The sequence below is a fragment of the Ostrea edulis genome, chromosome 5 (genome assembly GCF_947568905.1).
Source record: "Ostrea edulis chromosome 5, xbOstEdul1.1, whole genome shotgun sequence".
Classification (NCBI taxonomy): Eukaryota; Metazoa; Mollusca; class Bivalvia; order Ostreida; family Ostreidae; genus Ostrea; species Ostrea edulis.
Genome location: NC_079168.1, coordinates 24,128,039 through 24,150,892, shown reverse-complemented (window position 1 = coordinate 24,150,892; position 22,854 = coordinate 24,128,039). Strand labels below are relative to the sequence as shown.

Here is a 22,854-nt window from a genome sequence, read left to right as displayed (position 1 = left end):
TTAGATAAACTAAACTGAAGTGATTTTTATAGAAATAATATCAATACATCTTTTCTTAGAATTATCAAATTCGTAGTGATGAATTTGGTTGTATTACAAATAGTAAACAAAAAAACTTTTCTCCGAAAAATTTGGAGCTTTCTCTAATTAGTAATACCAATCTTGGTGTATAAAATGTTTTAAGCGCATGTGTGCAAAGATGTAAACAAATCGAAGTACCACAGTAACAGTTGTGGTTAAAACTTTTTTAAAAACCCACACATTTTCAAGGAGATATGTCGTTGAAGATAAACGAAAAGTGATACCTGTAGTGACACGGGCCTCTTGAAAAAGAACTTGTGCTTTGTAAGCAACAATACAAAATGTACTGTATTTCAAGCCTTGAATATTTACTAACCTAGATAGAATGTTCTATCGTTAAAATGATAATGTCCTACGGACCCGATTTAACGATAGAATGCGTCCTATATACCTGCAATGTAGCAAAATGAAAATTGCACACAGTGCATGTTTCGGTAAAATTATGTAACACATCACTCATATGCATTTGGAAAGTTATCTTAACGACCCACTTGGGCCGTTCTTACTTGCAAATTAGGTAAGCGTTCGTTTTTGGAAAACAGCATGCAGCAGGGTGTTCCGATGGCAGTTTCCGGTAAAATGGCAGTCAGTTCGAATCGAGAAAAGTGACATTCAAAGTGTTGAGTTTACAATATTATTATACGATTTTTTACAGTGTTAAGGACTTACAAATTACCAATGAGGTTAGTTGTATATAAATTTAACTTTAAATGTACGCGTTTATTCTTTGATAAGTTTAAAATCGTTTTGGGGTGATTCCGCAATTTTCTGCTACATTACGGGTATATGGGAGGTATTCTAACTGTGGTGAGGACCTGTCCCGAGACACAGTTAGATTATTCTAACTATTACTAACCCACCAACCCCCACCAACGAAAATTTAATTGATCGCTTGAGTTTGTTTTTAAACTTATATAAAATTTGATTTAATTAGTATGATGTCCCTTATAACTGATTTTAATTTCATTAACTGCGCTAACTGTTCTGTAACAATTGTTTAATTACAACATGTTTAATTACATCACATTAATTACAATATTTTGTAGAATGAGTAGGTTTGTATTTGAAAGTATTTTTTATTAGTTACCATGCTGAATTTTAGGAACCAGTACTCGACTAAGCATCTGGACAGTCAATGAAATAAGTCAAATTTACACCCTTACTAATTGGTTTTTTTTTTCTCCAGAAACCATGAATAATGGAAGACTATCAATGTCTTCGCTTTTGTCAGCCAATAACTCCATGTCATCAACATCTTCCGTCCCAACGAACAGTGCCAGTTTGGCCAAAGCTGAACGTCAAGTAAAGGTGAGCATACTAAATAATGTGTACAACGGTGCTTCCTATACCAATGTGTGGTATATTAAAACTAAAAAAGGAGTTTTTTTCATTTTAATAAGGATATTTATTTATGTTTAGCATATATATCCCCCAAAACTTCAAGTTTCAATAAAAAAAAAAAACCACTGATATACTTGAGCAGATAGAACAAGACATAATAAACAAATATGGAAACTTAGGTGATATAATATTAACAGGTGATCTTAATGCAAGAACAGGTATGGAGTTAGACTATATAAAAGGGGACTCTGTCTCACACATTCCAGTTAATGACGATGCCTATGATGTGGATGTAGCAGTTGGGGAAAGACACAGTAGAGATAAGACTTTAAATAGTAGAGGAAAAGAATTATTAAAATTATGTATTGCAAACAAGCTTAGAATAGCCAACGGTAGAACATTTGGTGATATATATGGGAAATTTACATGTCATAATTATGCTGGTTCCAGTGTGGTAGACTACTTCATTGTATCTGAACAGTTGTTAGAAGATGTCTTGTATGTACATGTATCTGATTTTTTACCTTTATCTGACTGCCATTGTAAAATCTCAATGAAACTTTTATCATCATTTGAAAGGGAGTATACATGTGACAACATGCAGGAGATGCCCAAACGATACAATTGGGATAGTTTATCTGTAGAAAACTTTCAAAATTTTTTCATGCATCCAACCGTCCAGAATGATATACAGCTTTATTTAAACACACCGATAGAGTATAATGAACAAAGTATAAACAAGGCCACCAACGACATTCACAAAATCCTAAACAAGTAGCTAAACTATCTTTACAAAGAAAAACACAACATAGAAACACAACCAATAAAAAATGGTTTGATTCCGACCTTACAAAAAAGAGAAAATACTTATTTGAGAAAGCAACTTTACTTTCAAGATTTCCCAATAACCCTTACTTACAAGGTTCCTTTTTCAAATTAAATAAGGAATATGCCAAGCTGTGGAAACATAAAAAGCGAGAATTCAGGCAGAGTATTCTAGATAAACTAGATCAAATGAATGAAACTAATCCTAAAGAATATTGGAAATTAGTTAAATCGCTTCGCGAAAATGAAGGGAAAAAAGACAATTTAGAGAAGTGTATTGATGGGGATACATGGTTTGACTATTTTACTTCTCTATCTAAATTACCAGATCATTACAAGGACAGAGTTAAGACTATAGGAGCCGGAATTAATAAACTAAAAAACAGCCAGACCTGCAAGTCATTTAGCAAATTGGATTTCAAGATATCTTTGTCTGAAATTCAAAAGGCCATATGTACTTTAAAGTCGGGTAAAAGTCCTGGTTTAGACAACATCTCAAATGAAATGATAAAAGCAGCTCAAATATATATAAATAAATCCTTGTATCTCAAAACTATTCAATATGGTCTTAACATCAGGAATCTATCCAGAGAAATGGTTAGAAGTTTATACAACACCCATCTTTAAATCGGATAATCCAAAGCTCCCCCAAAACTATAGAGGAATAACTATAACTAACAGCATATCGAAACTTTTTAATATCATTTTAAACGGCAGGCTTGATACATTCTTAACTGAAAACAAAATAATACACGAGAGTCAAATAGGATTTTCAAAAAAATCCAGGACATCAGACCATTTATTTGTAGTTAAATGTTTAATTGACAAATACATTAACACTGGCAATAAACGACTCTATGCATGTTTTGTAGACTTTCACAAGGCATTTTGTACCACCATTCATGAAGGCATTCAACTAAAACTCCTACAATTAAATATCAATGGTTTATTCTACATATTATGTAGTATGTATAGACACAACAATATTTTCATAAAAGTAGGGAACAAGTTAACCCTTCCATATACACCAGAGATAGGAGTTCGTCAAGGTGATGTCTTAAGCCCAAATATTTTTAAAATATTTTTGAACGATTTTTCTAAATTACTGGATGAAGAAACCATTGGCTCTGTCAATCTTTCTGGAAAGAAAATCACCTCTTTTCTATATGCGGACGATCTTGTACTGCTTTCAGAAAACCAAAATGGACTACAAAACAAACTAAACTTACTTAAAAAATATTGCAACGATTGGTGCTTAGAAATTAATACCAATAAGACAAAAGTAGTCATTTTTAATAAAAGCGGACACCTAATTAAAGAAAATTTTGTGTTCGGTAACATATGTATTGAATGTACTAACAAATGTAAATATCTAGGAGTAATATTATCCTCCTGTGGTTCATTCAAGGAAGCAAAATCTGATCTATACAATAAAGCTCTTAAGGCCTCATTCAAACTTTATAAAGACATCAAATCAATCAATCCACCAATTAAAACATTTTTGCATCTTTTTGACCATATGGTAAAACCCATCGCCTTAAATGGCTGCGAGATATGGGGAACACTTTCATCACGCATGCTGGAAAAAGACAGAGATTTATATGATATCTTTAAAAATTGGAAGGTAGAAAACCTGAATATTAAGTTTTGTAAACATCTACTGGGTGTCGGTAAAAGAAGTACTAATATTGCAATAATCTATGAATTGGGTAGATATCCTATGTTCTGCTCTATAATCCAAAGTATTTTACTATATTGGCATAGACTTGAGAATTGCCCAGAATCATCCCTGTTATACGGTGCTTATACAGAGAATATCAATCTGAATTCATATAATATAAATTGTTGGTACAAAAACATTATTTTAAGGAAAAAATGGGCATTTTGGTACCCAATTGTAAAAATCTCAAATTCTCATTTTTCAAAAAACAAGTGAAGAATCAGGTACGGAAACAATTTTTACTTTACTGGTCAAAACGACGTGAAGAGGGTCAGAAATCAGGAAAACTCACAACATATTTTTTGTATAAAGAAAACTTTACTATGGAAAGTTATATATTTTTAGAATCCCTAGAATTAAGAAAAACTCTATGTAGATTTCGAATTAGTGCACATGACCTTCGAATTGAAAGAGGAAGATATGAATTTACAAAAACCAATTCTGGCCAGAAGATTTCTTTAGAAAGAAACAAAAGAATATGTGAATTATGTAACCTTAATTGTGTTGAAGATGAATTTCATTTCCTTACTGATTGTCCATTCTATGTTGAAGAGAGAAATATGTTTTTTAATGGTATATACAAGCTCAACAAAAATTTTATCTATCTAACAAATAAGGACAAATTTACTTGGTTGATGATTAATGAAGACAAACCAGTAATTGTCAAATTGAGTGAATATTTAGTGCAAACTTTTAGAAAAAGAAGTGATGCTTTAAAACTGCAAAAATCATTATAGTTTATTATTCATATATTGGTATAATACTGATACTGTCCATCTACTTGTATATATACATGATTAGCAATTTATATATGTATGTACTTGTTTCCCCAGCATGCTGCATCCACATGCAGTTTGCAGTCTATGTAACCTGTAGTTAATGTTGTAAACTTTCTTTCTTTTTTGAATTTCCTTCTTTATAAACTGTCTTACTGTTATGCCCTCTGGGCCCAAAATTGGAATAAACTTATCTTATCTTATAACAATGCTCTGGTGTACTTCTGGAAATCTCAGAGTGTACAGGCATACAGGGATCAAATTGAATGATTTATTGTAGACTGTTAAGACAACATTAAGTCTTTGTTTGAAGTTGTGGTATTACATGAATGCATAAGGATATCTTGTGTTGCAGAGTTTACAGGAAGAAAATGCTAAACTCAGGAAGGACCTTGATAATGTGAGGTAAAGAGGATTCTCTGTTTCATTATTTTTTTTCTAGCTACACAATAATGTGTAACTTTACAAAAATTATGAAATTTTGAATTACATCGGCAGAGTTTAAATGAATTAATGTTGTAAGCGGTGGTTAACTTGGTTAAACATTTCAAACATTTTGCATGAGTAAGCTGCCATATGCAACAAAAGATGTAAATTGGGAGTGAGGTCTTATTTACAAATACAAAATATTATTAAAGTAATAGGATATGGAACTGTGATTATAAATACCAATATACCTTTATTGTATCCATAGATCCCTATACAAACAGTTGACTGCAGAGAACTCTCATGAGAAGTTTGACGAACGGCGGGTTACAGTTCTAAAGTCACAGATAATTCAGCTCGAAAGACAGGTATAAAAGCCTATAGTAGTAATTAGTAAATTAAAAACAATTTTTTCAGATAACTAATGTTGATCGTTGTTTTTTCTTCTTCCAGGTATAACAGTGTAAACATACATTATAAAATCTTTCACTGATATAGAAACATCAGCAGAGTTAGGTAAAGTGCCACAAATTTTGATTCATATTATGCTGAGTGCTCACAGGAACAGTTCCTTTTAATGTTTCAGATCTGTTATGTCTCCTGCACTTAAAGCAAGCCCTCTACAGACTGGGCTAATGCAGCACTCAAATGAAGGGTGTTATTCCAATTATTATAATAGAAACCCAGAGTTTGGCTGGAAATGTTAACGTATGAAGGTTCTGGTTGTCTGTTTGTGACATTGATATTGGGATAACAGGCCGACTAACGTGTGCATTTTGTATACAGTAGTGTTATTCACTGCTATACTATGAACTATTATTGGATACACCCTACTGAGTCAATGATTGTTTGTTCTTATTTGTGGAACAAATACAGTCAAACCTTGTTATCTCAAACATGATGGGGCTAAGAAAAAACTTTAAAGCTAGATGTGCTGTATTGTTTGGATATTATCAGAGGAATAAAAAGCATGTATTTTATATCAAGCTATATAAGTTATACACTTTCTGCAAATTATGTAATTTAACTCAATTGGATTAAATATTAATCAAGCTAATTTCCTACTTAATTATGTATTCTCAGAGTCGGATAGTGAATGCCCCATTTTGAAATATTTATTATCAAGTGACATTGCACGCAGAATTTCGAAAGTAAACAACTAAAAGGCCTGAAAATATGTATGGCCTGCAGGCTGTTGACAGGACACATTTAGCGATACAGACAGTCAGACGGAAAACAGGGTATAGAAAACCGCTTTGAGCAATAGAAAGGGAGTTAAATTTATGTTTAATGTGAAATACCATTCAAGATGACTATATACTGTAACTCCCACGATGTTTCTAATGATATTTTCCTCGCACACATGCACACAACCACCATAAACATCACTCCCTCATAGATATGCACTAGAAAATCATCATTTTCTCCTTACATTCAGTAGACTAGTACATGTATTAAATTTATATATGAGATGAAGTCAATGAATCTACCATTTATGACTCAGATAATCATTGTTCTTATCTGATATTTCTAGATTTTGTTGATGTCCGAGACAATTGGAAATAGAACATTCACATTGACGGAAGTAGAAAATGCCCTAATACAAATCACAGACAAATGGAGGTGAGGTTTAATACAAATCACAGACAAATGGAGGTGAGGTTTAATACAAATCACAGACAAATGGAGGTGAGGGTTTAATACAAATCACAGACAAATGGATGTGAGGTTTAATACAAATCACAGACAAATGGAGGTGAGGGTTTAATACAAATCACAGACAAATGGAGGTGAGGGTTTAATACAAATCACAGACAAATGGAGGTGAGGGTTTAATACAAATCACAGACAAATGGAGGTGAGGTTTAATACAAATCACAGACAAATGGAGGTGAGGGTTTAATACAAATCACAGACAAATGGAGGTGAGGTTTAATACAAATCACAGACAAATGGAGGTGAGGGTTTAATACAAATCACAGACAAATGGAGGTGAGGTTTAATACAAATCACAGACAAATGGAGGTGAGGTTTAATACAAATCACAGACAAATGGAGGTGAGGTTTAATACAAATCACAGACAAATGGAGGTGAGAGTTTAATACAAATCACAGACAAATGGAGGTGAGGTTTAATACAAATCACAGACAAATGGAGGTGAGGGTTTAATACAAATCACAGACAAATGGAGGTGAGGTTTAATACAAATCACAGACAAATGGAGGTGAGGTTTAATACAAATCACAGACAAATGGAGGTGAGGTTTAATACAAATCACAGACAAATGGAGGTGAGAGTTTAATACAAATCACAGACAAATGGAGGTGAGGTTTAATACAAATCACAGACAAATGGAGGTGAGGGTTTAATACAAATCACAGACAAATGGAGGTGAGGGTTTAATACAAATCACAGACAAATGGAGGTGAGGTTTAATACAAATCACAGACAAATGGAGGTGAGGGTTTAATACAAATCACAGACAATGGAGGTGAGGGTTTAATACAAATCACAGACAAATGGAGGTGAGGGTTTAATACAAATCAGACAAATGGAGGTGAGGTTTAATACAAATCACAGACAAATGGAGGTGAGGGTTTAATACAAATCACAGACAAATGGAGGTGAGGTTTAATACAAATCACAGACAAATGGAGGTGAGGGTTTAATACAAATCACAGACAAATGGAGGTGAGGTTTAATACAAATCACAGACAAATGGAGGTGAGGGTTTAATACAAATCACAAACAAATGGAGGTGAGGGTTTAATACAAATCACAGACAAATGGAGGTGAGGGTTTAATACAAATCACAGACAAATGGAGGTGAGGGTTTAATACAAATCACAGACAAATGGAGGTGAGAGTTTAATACAAATCTCAGACAAATGGAGGTGAGAGTTTAATACAAATCACAGACAAATGGAGGTGAGGTTTAATACAAATCACAGACAAATGGAGGTGAGGTTTAATACAAATCACAGACAAATGGAGGTGAGGGTTTAATACAAATCACAGACAAATGGAGGTGAGGTTTAATACAAATCACAGACAAATGGAGGTGAGGGTTTAATACAAATCACAGACAAATGGAGGTGAGGGTTTAATACAAATCACAGACAAATGGAGGTGAGGGTTTAATACAAATCACAGACAAATGGAGGTGAGGGTTTAATCATCTTAGTTTTGCAGTAATGAATGCTTCCACAGTACAGAAATATTGTTGCCGGCATTTATATTTACATCCACAATTAACTGGGTTAGGAATTTAGTATCAATATGCTAAACACTGTACATGTACAATGCACTGTAAATTATCACAAGATGAACTAGTCTAAAAAAAAATCTTGCATGTTGGGGGGGGGGGGCTGAAAAAAGTAACCAGAAAATGAAACTGTGTTGTTTTTATATCCTTCTCAGGTACTACATAGGGTTAGAGGTCAAAGGTCCAGAGGTCAGTGTTCCAAGATCAGAATTAACCCAGATGGTTCATGTTGCTGAGTCTGCAAGAATCAAATTGCACAAGAACTTGCAGGTGAGCTTAGTTCATGAGAAGACATTGCTTTAAACAACCAAAATAAACCTCATCTGAATTTTCAGAATACCCAAGCACTTTTTAATGAACCTGTATGCTGAAACTTATCTTCTTCCATTTTGTGTACAAAATGAACGATGATAATATTCTCCATTTCACAGATCTCATCACATGAAAAGATGTTTCAACCATTTTTGTGCATGAGTGATTTTCTCAAGCCTCAGATGGAAGAGGAAATGACTTTATTTGATGTTGCCTCTGGAAAGCTTGATCACCTTAACTTGAAACAAGTGGTGAGTAATGTTCCCAATGATATTTATATCTTTTCATAATGAACAGAAAATTAATTGCATGCTATGTTTCTTTTTAGTTATTCTGTTGTATGTTCGTGTAATGCTATCATAATGAATTTACATCATTACACTACATGTAATTGCAGTTTTGTAATTATAGTTTTGAAAAAAGTGGATGCATGCAGTCAACTCCATAGAACTGCAACGTATGCTGATATTTACATTTAATGTCTCTCTTTAAAAAATTTGGGGGGGGGGGGTCCCTTTCTTTTTGGTTGTTGTTGTTTGTTTTAGACATTGCAAAATATAACTCTTACAGAAATGACCCAATCTGGGTGTTTGGGATGCTTACAGGGATTTTTTTATCCTTTGAATCCAGGGGCCAGGGCCTTCAAGTTTGGGAAAAATAACGATATTTGATTGAAATTGGGAATTTGTTTCATACAAATAAATAAGAAAAACAAGCACAAAGTTAACCATTTCATATTTTATTATCAATGTGCCTTAGAAAAGCTTTAAATTCCGGTCTTTGGCAGAGAAAAAACTGTCAAAAATGTTTTGCAACAGAGTGGCACCAATGTTGAATGGCCCCTCATGGCATATTCTCATCAAAGCATCCATCATTTGAGAATTTTAGGCCTCATTTGGGAAAAACACCTGCTTTTCAGCATTGGGAACGGGGCCAAATTTCGGTCCTCTACAGACCCTAAAAAAATCCCTGGCTTAACAAGGACATATTCTCTGTAATAAAGTGTATTATTGATTTTTCCAAAACAGATAAATCTGACAATATAAAGGTAAAATTTCATGTAAGACATCAACCAAATCTTTCACATACGCATTCATACCTTTGAAATTGTACAGATTACAGATTAAAATGAACTGTATAAATTGTACGGATTACAGATTAAAATGAACTGTATAAATTGTACGGATTACAGATTAAAATGAACTGTATAAATTGTAAGGATTACAGATTAAAATGAACTGTATAAATTGTATGGATTACAGATTAAAATGAACTGTATAAATTGTACGGATTACAGATTAAAATGAACTGTATAAATTGTACGGATTACATTTTAAAATAAACTGTATATTTGTACAGAATACAGATTTAAATAATAATAATAATAATGTGTGGCATTTTTATAGCGCATTATATAATTTGTAATTACTCTAAGCGCTTTAACAATGTAAAATGTAAAACATGATAAGATTAATCAGAGCATAAAATATAACATCCAAATAAAATAAAACAATTTAAACATTACGAGTTCATGCGACAAACCAGCCTTTATTTTAAAAAAGAATATATTACAAAATATGGTTATAAAATTTCCTAAAAAGATATGTTTTGAGGTTTGTCTTAAAACTTTTGACAGTGCCACACGAACGGATGTCTATCGGTAAACTGTTCCATAGTGTGGCAGCTGTTACATCAAACCTTCGATCTCCATAGGTCTTTGTACGAAGGCGGGGTTTTTCTAGCAATCGTGAATTGCATGAACGCAGAGATCGTTTTGGTTCGTACACAGTGATTAGGTCGCTGATATAGGCCGGTCCAATCCGTTTAGTGCCTTGTATAAATTGTATAAATTTGTATAAATTGTACATATTACAGATTAAAATGAATTTGTATAAATTGTACAGATAACAGATTACAAGCAAGTGTATGAATTAAACAGATTAAAAGCAGTAGTACACATTGATAGTATAGATTGAACAGATTACAGATGAAAAAAAAAGTAATTGTATTGTAAACATAATGATTTATCGTTAAAACAATTGGGGCAATTTCACTTTTTTATTGTCCCACAGTCTTTGTAATCATCTCAGTGGTTCATAGACCTATTGGAAATCTGGTATTCAGTAGATGTAAATGTTCTCTCTCTCTCCAGAGTTTCTGGTCAATTCCATTCACAAGTTGATAGAAATTGTCCATGAACTACTTTTCTAACTTTGAAACTTTGATTTCCAAAAGTATGCATCTCTATTGCTTCACAAAACAGTATCTCATGAATTTGGAAAGAATCATACCGGTACCTTAGAAAAATGGTCATCTTAAAACAACAGTTATTTGCTACAAATGTTGTTGCACAGTGTGTACATGAATAAGATAAGAGGCCCATGCGCATCACAAACACAAAGTGTGTGTGGAACCATTTACTCAGGTGGGACAAATTGAACATTGTTTTTTGATTGGGTCAGTTCCACGGGTCAGCTGAGGGACATGTTTCAAATAAAGGCATTAAGAGATAAAAGCTACATCCTACATGAATGTGTCAAGAGGCTCTTGACTTGGAAAGAAGCTATGCAAAGGAAAGGAGTGAGAGTGAATGCGGGCAAAACCAAGATCATGATCTGTGGTACGGGTCTTGACCTACTCCAGGACTCAGGCAGCTTCCCATGTGCTGTCTGTCATACAGGTGTAGGCAGCAATAGTATTTTCTGCAATGGCTGCAAGCACTGGGTGCACAAAAAATGCAGTGGACTCATGCGCCTGTCTGTGGACCCTGACTTTAGATGTTCAAGATGCAGGGGAACGGCTCGACCTCTTGACGGCAGGCCGCAGAGTGATGTCCAAGTTGGTCTGGACAAGTTGGAGGTTGTAGGTTCCTTCTGCTACCTCGGAGACATGCTTTCCGCAGCTGGTGGCTGTGACCTTGCAACTACTATGCGTGTGAAGACCGCTTGGAAGAAGTTCAAGGAGCTGCTACCGGTCCTGACATCACGTCGCCTGTCGTACAAGACCCGTGGTCGAGTGTATAACACTTGTGTACGGAGCGCTATTCTCCATGCCAGTGAGACCTGGGCACTGACCAAGCCAAATCTTCATCGCCTACAGTGCAATGACAGGGCCATGATCAGACTGACCTGCAACATCAAGCCTGAAGATATGGCCACTGTAGATTCAACTGAATTGCTTGGGCGGCTTGGTATTGATGACCTCGACCTCATCTTAAGAGAGAGGAGACTCTGCTGGTATGACCACGTCATATCCAGCAGTGCAGTCCAGTGCACTCTCAATATACAAGTTCCTGGTAGGCGTAGAGTTGGTCGGCCAATGCTATCATGGAGAGAGCTGACGGAGAAAGATCGAAGAGAATGGAAGCTCTCTACTGCCAACCCTCATGACCGAAAAAATGGAGATCTGGAGTGAGATCTGCCATGCGTGCAGCCAGCCAGATACCTGGAAGGGGGCCCACTAGTGTGGACAATACCCGTACATAAAGGAACCGACAGCGGCAGCTTTCCTTCCAAGATAGATTTATATTTCAATTTTAAAAATAGACTTTATAGTAGGGGAGTTTTGTTGTTTGCAATTATATAATTACAAATTTCAGTCAAATTTAGATGGAAAAAAAATTACATTAGATATTTTTTAAACAAGATAGTTACGGACAGTTTACAAGGTCAAAAACACTGTTGAGATTGTCAGTCAAGTTTTAGTTCTATTTACAGCCGATTCTTCCCAGAAGTATCTCTGCTTGTCTGGTATTATAATAATACACTATGGGAACTACGCAGTGAAATATTGCCCAAAGCGAACATATGAAATACTCCATGAATACGAATACAAAAATATTCTCAAGAACTTGGACTGGCGTATTGGCGAAAAAGGCAATAAAAACGATGTACTCGAAAGTCCAGCAAATTAGATAGAATTTCAAAATTCTGTTAATGGACCCGACGATATCTAATGAAAGTAGTTCAGGATCACTAGAGCTGCCAGAACATTCCGGGAACATACTGGGGTCTTCTAAGGGCTGGTCATTGGTATCATGGGACCATTTTATGAAGAGGAGTATCAGGACAGCGGGTCCGGCATTGACCGTCTGAAAGGAGATGAGACCCGTGATTCGGTCTGCAGTTGGAATAAAACTCGACAAATCGTGTAATATTATTGAAAAAGCAGTGGAGTAAACCCAGATAATTAGGGCCATCACAACAGTAATACATCTTGTTAGCAGTATCCGGCAGTGTGTGGGATATGTCCGAAAGAAATACTTCAGACCAGCCAGAAAAACGACATGGTAGCCAGTGGACAAGGCAACGGCGCCCTCACCAACGAGGTAAATGAATCGGTGATCTTTCAGTAAAGATGACTCGTTGACAAATTCATGTTCGAATGTTCTCCAAAGCATGATGCAAATGGCTAAGAGATTAACAATGGACAACAGGATTACCGGAAGGAATGTGATGGTTCTGGTCGTCACGTCCTTGATAAAACTGACTATCGGTATCATGTTCGACAAAATTCCTAGTGGACAAATAATTCTTATGAACATGATGCAGACTATTGGTAACCAGTGGATATTGCAGATGTCCTTTTTAATTGTTTTCTTAAAAAAATCTCGTTTGTCCTTTGAGATTTCTACATCCACAAAATATTCATGAGTCAGTTCTGTCAGGTTGTATTCAGACGGATTTTCCTTTGTCTCGTTGATTTTTTCACATTCAAGATCTTTACTCCAAACTGTCTTGTGTGTGTTCCAAGGAACAACAATGATACAAATCCCGGAGTCCATTAAAATACACAGGGATACAAACAGCAGCGAGCAGGTAGCCATTGCCACCGAATTTTGTCGAGATGAATATCACCCTTTAGTGCCAATCAATTTATAGAATGTAGAAAAGGAAGGAAAACTCGAGTGTTTTTCAAATAATGTCACAGGATGCGTGTTGTAGTTATATTATATAAGGAAGACGGCAGTTTATAAACTGCACTCGGAATCTCCTTAGAGTAATAATGTATCGTCTGTTCGAGGGAATTCACTTGATGAAGGAAGGCTGAATACTATGGTCATTGTTTGCCGTAGATTTCGCAGAAATGAACACATTTTGAATTTAGTGAAGGATCTTTTTGTATTTTGCTCTTGACCCCGAAGTCAGTTGTTGACATATGCAGTGGCGGATTTAGAGCCCCCTCCTCCATTTCGACACAAATTTACGAGCCATTACTGGCATATATAGATAAGGTTGAAAACGTTCAAATCTTGCACAGAACATATTAACAAAATACTACTTTTATCAGAAATAATATTGAGTAAAATTCCAGAATTGGCACCCAAAATAAAATGGCTGAGTATTTTGGCTGTTTGACTTTCACATGTGCCCCCCTCTCTCTCTCGAAAGTCCTAGATCCGCCAACCTTGACTTGCGAGGATGCCACTGATATGTATCAATTATTTTTACATGTAATTCTTTTAATATCATTAATGACGTCATTAAGATATCGGTGGATGATCTTAAAAACTTTATGCACTATGTAGTAAATTTTTTTAGTAACCCAGACCGCCTTGAACAGCTCCCATTACTAAATTCAAAATGCTTGTGGATTTTTTTGATAATCTTTTTTATCATACATCCATAAATAGTTCAACTCTCAGCAATAACATAGACAATTTTCAGCTTTTTTATACTAGTATGAATATTTTGAACATTGATTTATTTTTAGACTAAGTTGGAAACAAAGTTGGCATCACTATACAGGGAGATGATTCACTTACACGAAATTCTGGAGCCTGACATGGAAGAAAAGCAAGATGTCAAAGAAGAACAAGTGACATCCTCTAGTCACATAGCATCCGCCGTCAGGAACCGATTCAAAACGCGTTTGTTGAAATCCTGTGCAATGGTGAAGGATTGCTGCGGCGATTTGCTGTCTCTCTCCCTCTTATATCCATGTGCACCCTGGGTATATTATTCTCTCTCTCTCTCTCTCTCTCTCTCTCTCTCTCTCTCTCTCTGCTTTTTTGTTAATTAAGCCATTGAGTTATTTTTGAGTTCATGAATTACTTTTCTACCATGATATAGTTCATCCTTCTGGATTTGGGCTGAACATTATCGTTATATACTGTTATAAATTCTTACAAAGTCTGCAGTCCAACTATTCCCATATTTGTACCAGTTCATGAGTAGACACAATTGAAATCGACATTGGGATGAGTAAATAAAAAACGAAATGTATTTTATGGTAAATAATATTACACTGTACTATAAGGTGTTTGTTTGCTTTGTTTTTTTCTTTTTTCATTTTTTTTTTTTTTTTATTAATATTATTTTTAATTTATTTATTTAATTATTTTTATTTTATTTTATTTTTTTTTTTTTTTTTGTTTTTTTTTTTGTTGTTGTTGTTGTTGCTTCTTTTCAACCAGAATACATTGAAGAGCACATATCGAAATATATTACCTGTATCTCATCAAGATTTTAGCGCAATCCCCAGCATACCATGACCTATTTACAGTGCCAGAAGGCATTTCTCATTCTTACCCAGCATACCGTGACCTATTTACAGTGCCAGAAGGCATTTCTCATTCTTACCCAGCATACCGTGACCTATTTACAGTGCCAGAAGGCATTTCTCATTCTTACCCAGCATACCGTGACCTATTTACAGTGCCAGAAGGCATTTCTCATTCTTACCCAGCATACCGTGACCTATTTACAGTGCCAGAAGGCATTTCTCATTCTTACTCGACCTATTTACAGTGCCAGAAGGCATTTCTCACTCTTACAAATAACAGGCCTGATTGCAGAACTCTTGATAACCTTTAAAAAAAAAGAGAAAGGAACAAGGAACTTCGATATATTGTTTAAAATAAAAGATATGTTCTTTTAAACTCTCTTGTCAGCCTCCTTTGAAAAAAAGCGCCATCAAAGATGTTACAGCAGTACATGTGATGAAGTCATTTCCGCCATTACCGAAATCCAAATCCGCTGATGTACAATCTGTTGTAGAGGCTCTTGTTAGGACGTTTAATTACAAGAATCAAATGACCCAGCAGGAAGTAAAAATTACTGCCTATACATAGCTAATACATGTATAAACTTTTTATAATAGTGTTGAAAAAGACAGTTTATGCCAGATGCTTTACCGGTATCTCGAACGTTTAAACAATGAAAGAAAATAAAAGATATGTACCATGGAATTGAACTCTGCAATACCAGTTTCAGTTTTATATTTAAACCCTTGGAATTCAATATTTTAATTTTGTAGTAAAGAATCGCATTATTTGTAACTGTTGCAGTATTGCAAGATGCAAGTCATATATTCTAAAGATTATGCTTTATATAGATTTTTTTGTTCTATACAATGATATTTATCTTTTTCATTATATTCATTTTTTAGATAAAGTGTCTGCGAGATGAAGTGAAATTTCACAAGTCTGTTTATGACTTGCAGCTGTCTTATATCCAGTCTTTGTTTTCTGTTATAAGGTTTGAACTAGACTTATTCACAGTAACACTAAGGCTTGAACTAGACTTATTCACAGTAACACTAAGGCTTGAACTAGACTTATTTACATTAACACTAAGGCTTGAACTAGACTTATTCACATTAACACTAAGGTTTGAACTAGACTTATTCACAGTAACACTAAGGCTTGAACTAGACTTATTCACATTAACACTAAGGTTTGAACTAGACTTATTCACATTAACACTAAGGCTTGAACTAGACTTATTCACATTAACACTAAGGTTTGAACTAGACTTATTCACATTAACACTAAGGTTTGAACTAGACTTATTCACATTAACACTAAGGTTTGAACTAGACTTATTCACATTAACACTAAGGTTTGAACTAGACGTATTCACATTAACACTAAGGTTTGAACTAGACTTATTCACATTAACACTAAGGTTTGAACTTGACGTATTCACATTAACACTAAGGTTTGAACTAGACGTATTTACATTAACACTAAGGTTTGAACTTGACGTATTCACATTAACACACACGATTTCAAGATCCTTATCACGAATATTACATGTATGCAATATAAACGTGTAATAATTGTATTTCTTTTTGCAGGGATGGATACAGATCGTTCCAGACCTCCTGTCATGAAATTATAGCAAATCCTTTCCAAGGTGAATTGAAAATTAATACGAATTTTAAAGATAAAAAATACTGAAAATGTATTCAGGGAACAGAGAGTCAAGCTGTTTTTCTACTTCAATAAGTATTTTGGAAGCAAACGCATTTATGAATTGATTTCTCCTTAAATTTAGTGGGGTTTCAAAATGACCCGTGCAACACTTGAGCGATGAATAGGATACGGTATGGGGCAGTCGTGACTTACTAGTTTTGGTGTTGACGGTATATGAACAATCTTGACTTGCTAGGTTTGGTGTTGACGGTATATGGACAGTCTTGACTTACTAGTTTTGATGTTGACGGTATATAGACAATTTTGACTTACTAGTTTTGATGGTGACGGTATTTGGACAGTTTTGACTTACTAGTTTTGGTGTTGACGGTATATGGACAGTCGTGACTTACTAGTTTTGATGGTGACGGTATATGGACAGTTTTGACTTACTAGTTTTGGTGTTGACGGTATATGGACAGTCGTGACTTACTAGTTTTGATATTAACGGTATATGGACAATCTTGACTTACTAATTTTTGATGGTGACGGTATATGGACAGTCTGGACTTACTAGTTTTGATGTTGACGGTATATGGACAGTCTTGACTTACTAGTTTTGGTGTTGACGGTATATGGACAATCTTGACTTACTAGTTTTGATGGTGACGGTATATGGACAGTCTTGACTTACTAGTTTTGATGGTGACGGTATATGGACAGTCTTGACTTACTAGTTTTGGTGTTGACGGTATATGGACAGTCGTGACTTACTAGTTTTGGTGTTGACGGTATATAGACAATCTTGACTTACTAGTTTTGATGGTGACGGTATATGGACAGTCTTGACTTACTAGTTTTTATGTTGACTGTATATAGACAGTTTTGACTTACTAGTTTTGGTGTTGACGGTATATAGACAATCTTGACTTACTAGTTTTGATGGTGACGGTATATGGACAATCTTGACTTACTAGTTTTGGCGTTGACGGTATAATGACTCAGTCTTGACATTCTGTTGGTTTTTTTTATTATTATTATTGCGTGAGAAGAGGTTGTGTTGATGGATGTGGGGCCTGATCTGGGTTTTTTTTTATTATTATTGCGTGAGAAGAGGTTGTGGTGATGAATGTGGGGCCTGATCTAAAACTGTAAACGGAGAAGTTTCCATACTTATGACACTTTGTTCCTATTCTTGATAAATCTCGTTGAAATTCGTGAACCAGCAGCGATATGGTCACGTTTCAGTACGAGTTACTGCTCCTTCCATATCTTTTCTCAGAAGTGTTAGAAGCTTACACACAGTTCAAAGAAGAGGCTAGTGAAGATGGATTTAAAACTTTTATACTAAAGTTTGATAAATGCTACGAGAAGGTACACTTCATGATGATATTTGTTGTTAATTATCTTCACAATAAATGTATTCAAACCATTGCTTACGGACTTGGAAACCTTCGTGTATATTATGCCTGCTAAATGTGAATGCCTTGACAGACGCCTCCGCATCGAAATCTGTTTAATTATATCCTAACATTCTCTGTAACGCCGTTAGCCTCTTTTTCAGGTTGATCATGCTGTTTCTCAGATTTGTGTCTCGGAGGGTGAAGGTATGTCAGCAAGAACGCACATTTTTATTTTTTGTATTTTTAGTATTTCCTTTCACTATAAACCACAAGGGATCAAAATATACCATAATTTTGATTCTTAAAAAAAAAAATAATGTCATTCCGTTAATATGAGTATGAAAATACCTTTTTTTGTATAAAGTGTTGGACATTTTTTTTTATGAAAGATAAATCATCGTATTTTAGCAATGAAAGCGATCCCCTGTAAGTAGGTGGACAGTCCGCCCTCCCTGATAATCTGTCATGGCGCTGTTATCTGAGGTATAATTCACTACCGGGCGATGTGTCAGTCTTATTTTAAAATCAATTCAGTGTTATAATGCAGGAAAATTGTACTCTACCTGCTCAATCTACTGATTTTTGAAATTTTCATAAAAAATGGACATTATTAAGGAAACTGAGTTAAAATGATTGATAAAGTGAATTAATTAAAAGAATATGTCTGATAGTGTTAGATATACATGTATGACCTTCCTATTCTGGCATTTGCTAGTGAGCCGGGTTAACTCTCAGCAGAGGCGATTCTGTCATTTCGGCTCCTGGTTAAATAGGCACCTAGTGCCATTGATTCGGCACTTGGTCAAATCGACACCCTGGTTTAATCGGCACGAGTGATAGTCATTTATTCATTTCTGCATCTTATGACAGTTTTTGTTTACTACCTAACCCAAATGTTCGAAGGTTTGGTTTGGACTCAAGTATAATGGAAAGATATGTAAGGATTTTTTTTTTATAAATTTTTTGAGACGGTGATGCAAGAGCACAGTGATATTAGGCGTCTACCTTGAGCAGCTTTTAGTGCGCTGTAAATCTAAGGGGGGGGGGGGATCTGTAGTGTAGCTCTTTGATCCGCCCCAATATTTTCCCAGAGAGCTACAGTTCTACAGCTACCTTCATCTGTCTTAAGTGGAATGAGTCCTGGGACGCTGGACCCCAAATTCCAGGACAGGATTTCATCATTATGCTCACATAATCACCACCATTCTTCCAATGTAGACGTCCCATTGTTTTTATCACTTTTTCACCAGAAAGAAATCATTATCATTTTTCAAATTTTTGAAAAATACATGAGGGTATGAATAGCACCGCTTACGTCAGAATACGTTTCATGAAGCGCTAACGTCCTTCTTGAAGTATACAGGCGTAAAGCGGCGCAATTCGTGATGTCATGATTTCTATTTCTGAATTACACATAAATTTTGTGTTGTATATCATACGAATGCTTTGCACCTTATCACAACTGCGGTCGTTCATTGGCTATATAGTAAGAAGTTGAAATAAATAATAAAACTTGATACAACTCTCTCAAATTTATTAAAGTGCCGAATATAACAAAGTGGCGAATTGAACAAAGTTGGATATCCAAATGAGTAGGTGCTGATTTGGCCAGTTGTCGAAATGACTATTTCTGGAAGTGCCGGTTTGACTCATTTAAGGAGGAATGCTGTACCAGAGAAATATGATGTCGATGGAAAGTGGAGGATGTGTACAATGATATTTTAAAATTCTGTCACTCAAAACAGGCAGTTTTGGTAGAAAATAATCTGAAAGGAATTTTTTTTTTAAATCCCTGTAGAACTCGAACCCGCGATCTATAGTTCAGCAGTTGACACGCATTTTTTCTCTCTCTTTTATTTATGTAGCAGTTGACAAGCTAACCTACTGAGCTACTCAGCTAGCCATTTAATCGAAAAGGAATAGTCAAATACATGTATCGCTAATATTTGTATTGTCATCCATGTTTTAAAAGGATGTGAGTCGTAGGACGCCGTAATTGAAAAAATAAACATCACATTTCCTACCTTCCTGATCCACAAGTGTTGTCTGAGCTTGAAAGATGCTCTCGATGCATCATCAACGGGCAATACCTTTGCCTCTTTGTTTAGTTTATTATTCCTGCCGTCGTATTTACATCTCCAATGCATTTACATGTACCTTGGATATTATTACAAATTGTAATGATAGTCATTTCCTCATGAACGAAACAATACGCGTATGAATACAGAACTACTTGATAAATATAGTACGTCTATTGTTGTAAACAATACGCGTATGAATACAGAACTACTTGATAAATATAGTACGTCTATTGTTGTAAACAATACGCGTATGAATACAGAACTACTTGATAAATATAGTACGTCTATTGTTGTAAACAATACGCGTATGAATACAGAACTATTTGATAAACATAGCACGTCTATTTTAACGGCTGGGAGTTCTGACAAAAACGAAAGTAGAATGTAAATATAAGAAATAGATTTCATTTTTTAACATACTTGAGGGTATGACCTGCATTCTTTTTATGAAGCGCTAATATCTTTCATCGCAAGAAATGCCTATATACTAAGGAGTATTTCCAAAAATGAAATTTATTTTTTGAGTAGGTTTATGTTGCCTGTGGAGCATAGAGACACTTAGAGATTACTTTGTTGGTCTGTCTGTTATACCTTAGAAATTTGTAATTGCCGGGGTTATGAAGTTGATTTGAAGCAATGGTTTTCCTTGTATAGCATCCATTTTACCAATACCGCTACTTAATAGTTTTCATGAATGAAATTTACACCTGATATAAAAAGAAAATGAAAGGCGTTTACTCATTTTCAAATGAAAAAGCATTAATTTATATATGTATGGTTTGGTGAAGTATTTTTCAATTAGTTAATATATCATTTTGTAAATGTTTTTATAGAGTTTTCAGAATTTGGAGAAACATTTCTGAGGGACTTGGATAAAAAGATCAGCCATCGTCAAAATGTGCGCGATAAGGCTTCGAGAGAAAGAGAGGAATTACGAGCAGAACAAGAAAGGCTTGAAAACGAACTTCGATCTTTTCTAGACGAGCAAGAACTGAAATATAAAGAATATTTTAAAACGGAACCGGAACCTGAGGCCATTCCACCTGCTAAAGACGAGGTTGTGATTTTTATGAAACCATCGGACATTTCTTCAGTACAGAAACAGAACAACGTGGTTGTAGTTGAATCAGACATGGCCGATTTAAATCTGAATGCGGATCGAAATTCGAATCTCGAATCGGACAGAAAAACGAAATCTAGGAACAGCATGCATTCGCACAGAGAATTCGAGTCCAGTAAAGTGAACGAATCCCACTCGGATTCAAAAGACGATATTACTGTGACTAGTGAATCTCCAGCATTGCCTCCACAGGGAAAGGGGTCTAAAAAGACCAAAAAATTAGTACCCAGTGCTTTTGTACCAAATAGAACTCTTCATTTACGGAGGTCAGGAAGTTTAAGTAGTATTGACAAATCTGTTTTACCTAACGGGAAACTGAGGCCGATAGAGACCGAAAAGGAGAAGAGTTTCGCGACAGATACCAAGAAGGCGGAAGGAACTACATCTGTTAAAGAACATCCAAAAAAGAACCGCTCTTCCTCGAGCAAAAGGACTCCTTTTTATTAAACTAGATATGAGTCATTGCATTTACTTCATGTATGTGACATGCATTTTTAAAGAAAGAAAAAACTGACCTACTTACTACCATTAAAATGTCAAAATTGGTTGATTTTAGATCTTTATTTCTGTAATTGGTATAAAATTAATGTTATGAAATTATTATCCTATATAGTAATGATCATCCTATAAAGTAATGATATCTGTGCACCTGGAACATAATTTGTATTCATTAAACTTATTTTCAAAACTCCCACTTCGCAGAGATTTTTATCAAAAAAATGTTTTAAAATAAGAAGTGTAAAGGCGTGGACTGGTGTGTTATTAAGAATATCGATATCAGTTTTATAACGAGGTTAAACTGTACATCAACAGCTGGTCACTCCGTAATTACCGGTTCTTAGGCTTGATCAAAGACCAGGATTTTATGGGATGGTTCGATTACTAAACCGTTTTAGTTTATCTTTAACATAATCTGATATTGCATCACACGGATATTGCGCCGTGTTAGGTAAATTTTAAGTTATGTTCTTAAAATTACGTTTATCATGCATTTATAATTGAGCATATATTGATACAAAACGCTTCCTTCTTTACTCTTCTCAAGACAGATTTCAATAGTTCGATAGATATTTATACATGTTCAATATGAATTGATCTTTCTTGAAGAAGGGTCTTCTTCGTGTCCCTTAAGAAAAACAAAATATATGTGGCAAGCAATACAATAGAACGTTTTAAAGTTTAGTGTACACATCTTTTATTCGAAAATGCGTGTTAGAATATAATAGTTGTCTGTACATGATAAAGACGTGATCATACTCAAATAAAAACAACAGAAATTATAAAGATGGTATCTCAGATAATGCCAGTACATGGTGACGTTTAAAGTGATCTCCTGTGTTTTGATTCAAGAAGATAAGGCATTTCT

General features: G+C 34.9%; 1 protein-coding gene across 3 annotated transcripts; it reads left to right on the top strand.

Annotated features, from left to right (window-relative positions):
• The first annotated feature begins 185 nt into the window (after nucleotides 1-185).
• On the top strand, nucleotides 186-22,033 carry LOC125650235 (uncharacterized). 3 transcript variants are annotated; one of them, XM_048878351.2, is made up of 14 exons: nucleotides 186-345; nucleotides 1,268-1,389; nucleotides 5,099-5,148; nucleotides 5,438-5,537; nucleotides 6,704-6,792; nucleotides 8,591-8,705; nucleotides 8,867-8,998; nucleotides 14,460-14,699; nucleotides 15,640-15,795; nucleotides 16,137-16,225; nucleotides 16,827-16,885; nucleotides 18,167-18,258; nucleotides 18,449-18,491; nucleotides 21,202-22,033. In XM_048878351.2, exons 2-14 carry the CDS (start codon nucleotides 1,273-1,275, stop codon nucleotides 21,933-21,935), a joined length of 2,016 nt encoding a protein of 671 aa, XP_048734308.2. In that variant the 5' UTR covers nucleotides 186-345; nucleotides 1,268-1,272; the 3' UTR covers nucleotides 21,936-22,033. The 3 variants fall into 3 exon arrangements, with proteins under 3 accessions (XP_048734308.2, XP_048734309.2, XP_056021512.1); XM_048878352.2 differs by lacking the exons at nucleotides 186-345; nucleotides 5,099-5,148 and having other exon boundaries at nucleotides 1,311-1,389; XM_056165537.1 differs by lacking the exons at nucleotides 186-345; nucleotides 5,099-5,148 and having other exon boundaries at nucleotides 1,311-1,389; nucleotides 5,623-6,792.
• The last annotated feature ends 821 nt before the right edge of the window (nucleotides 22,034-22,854 follow it).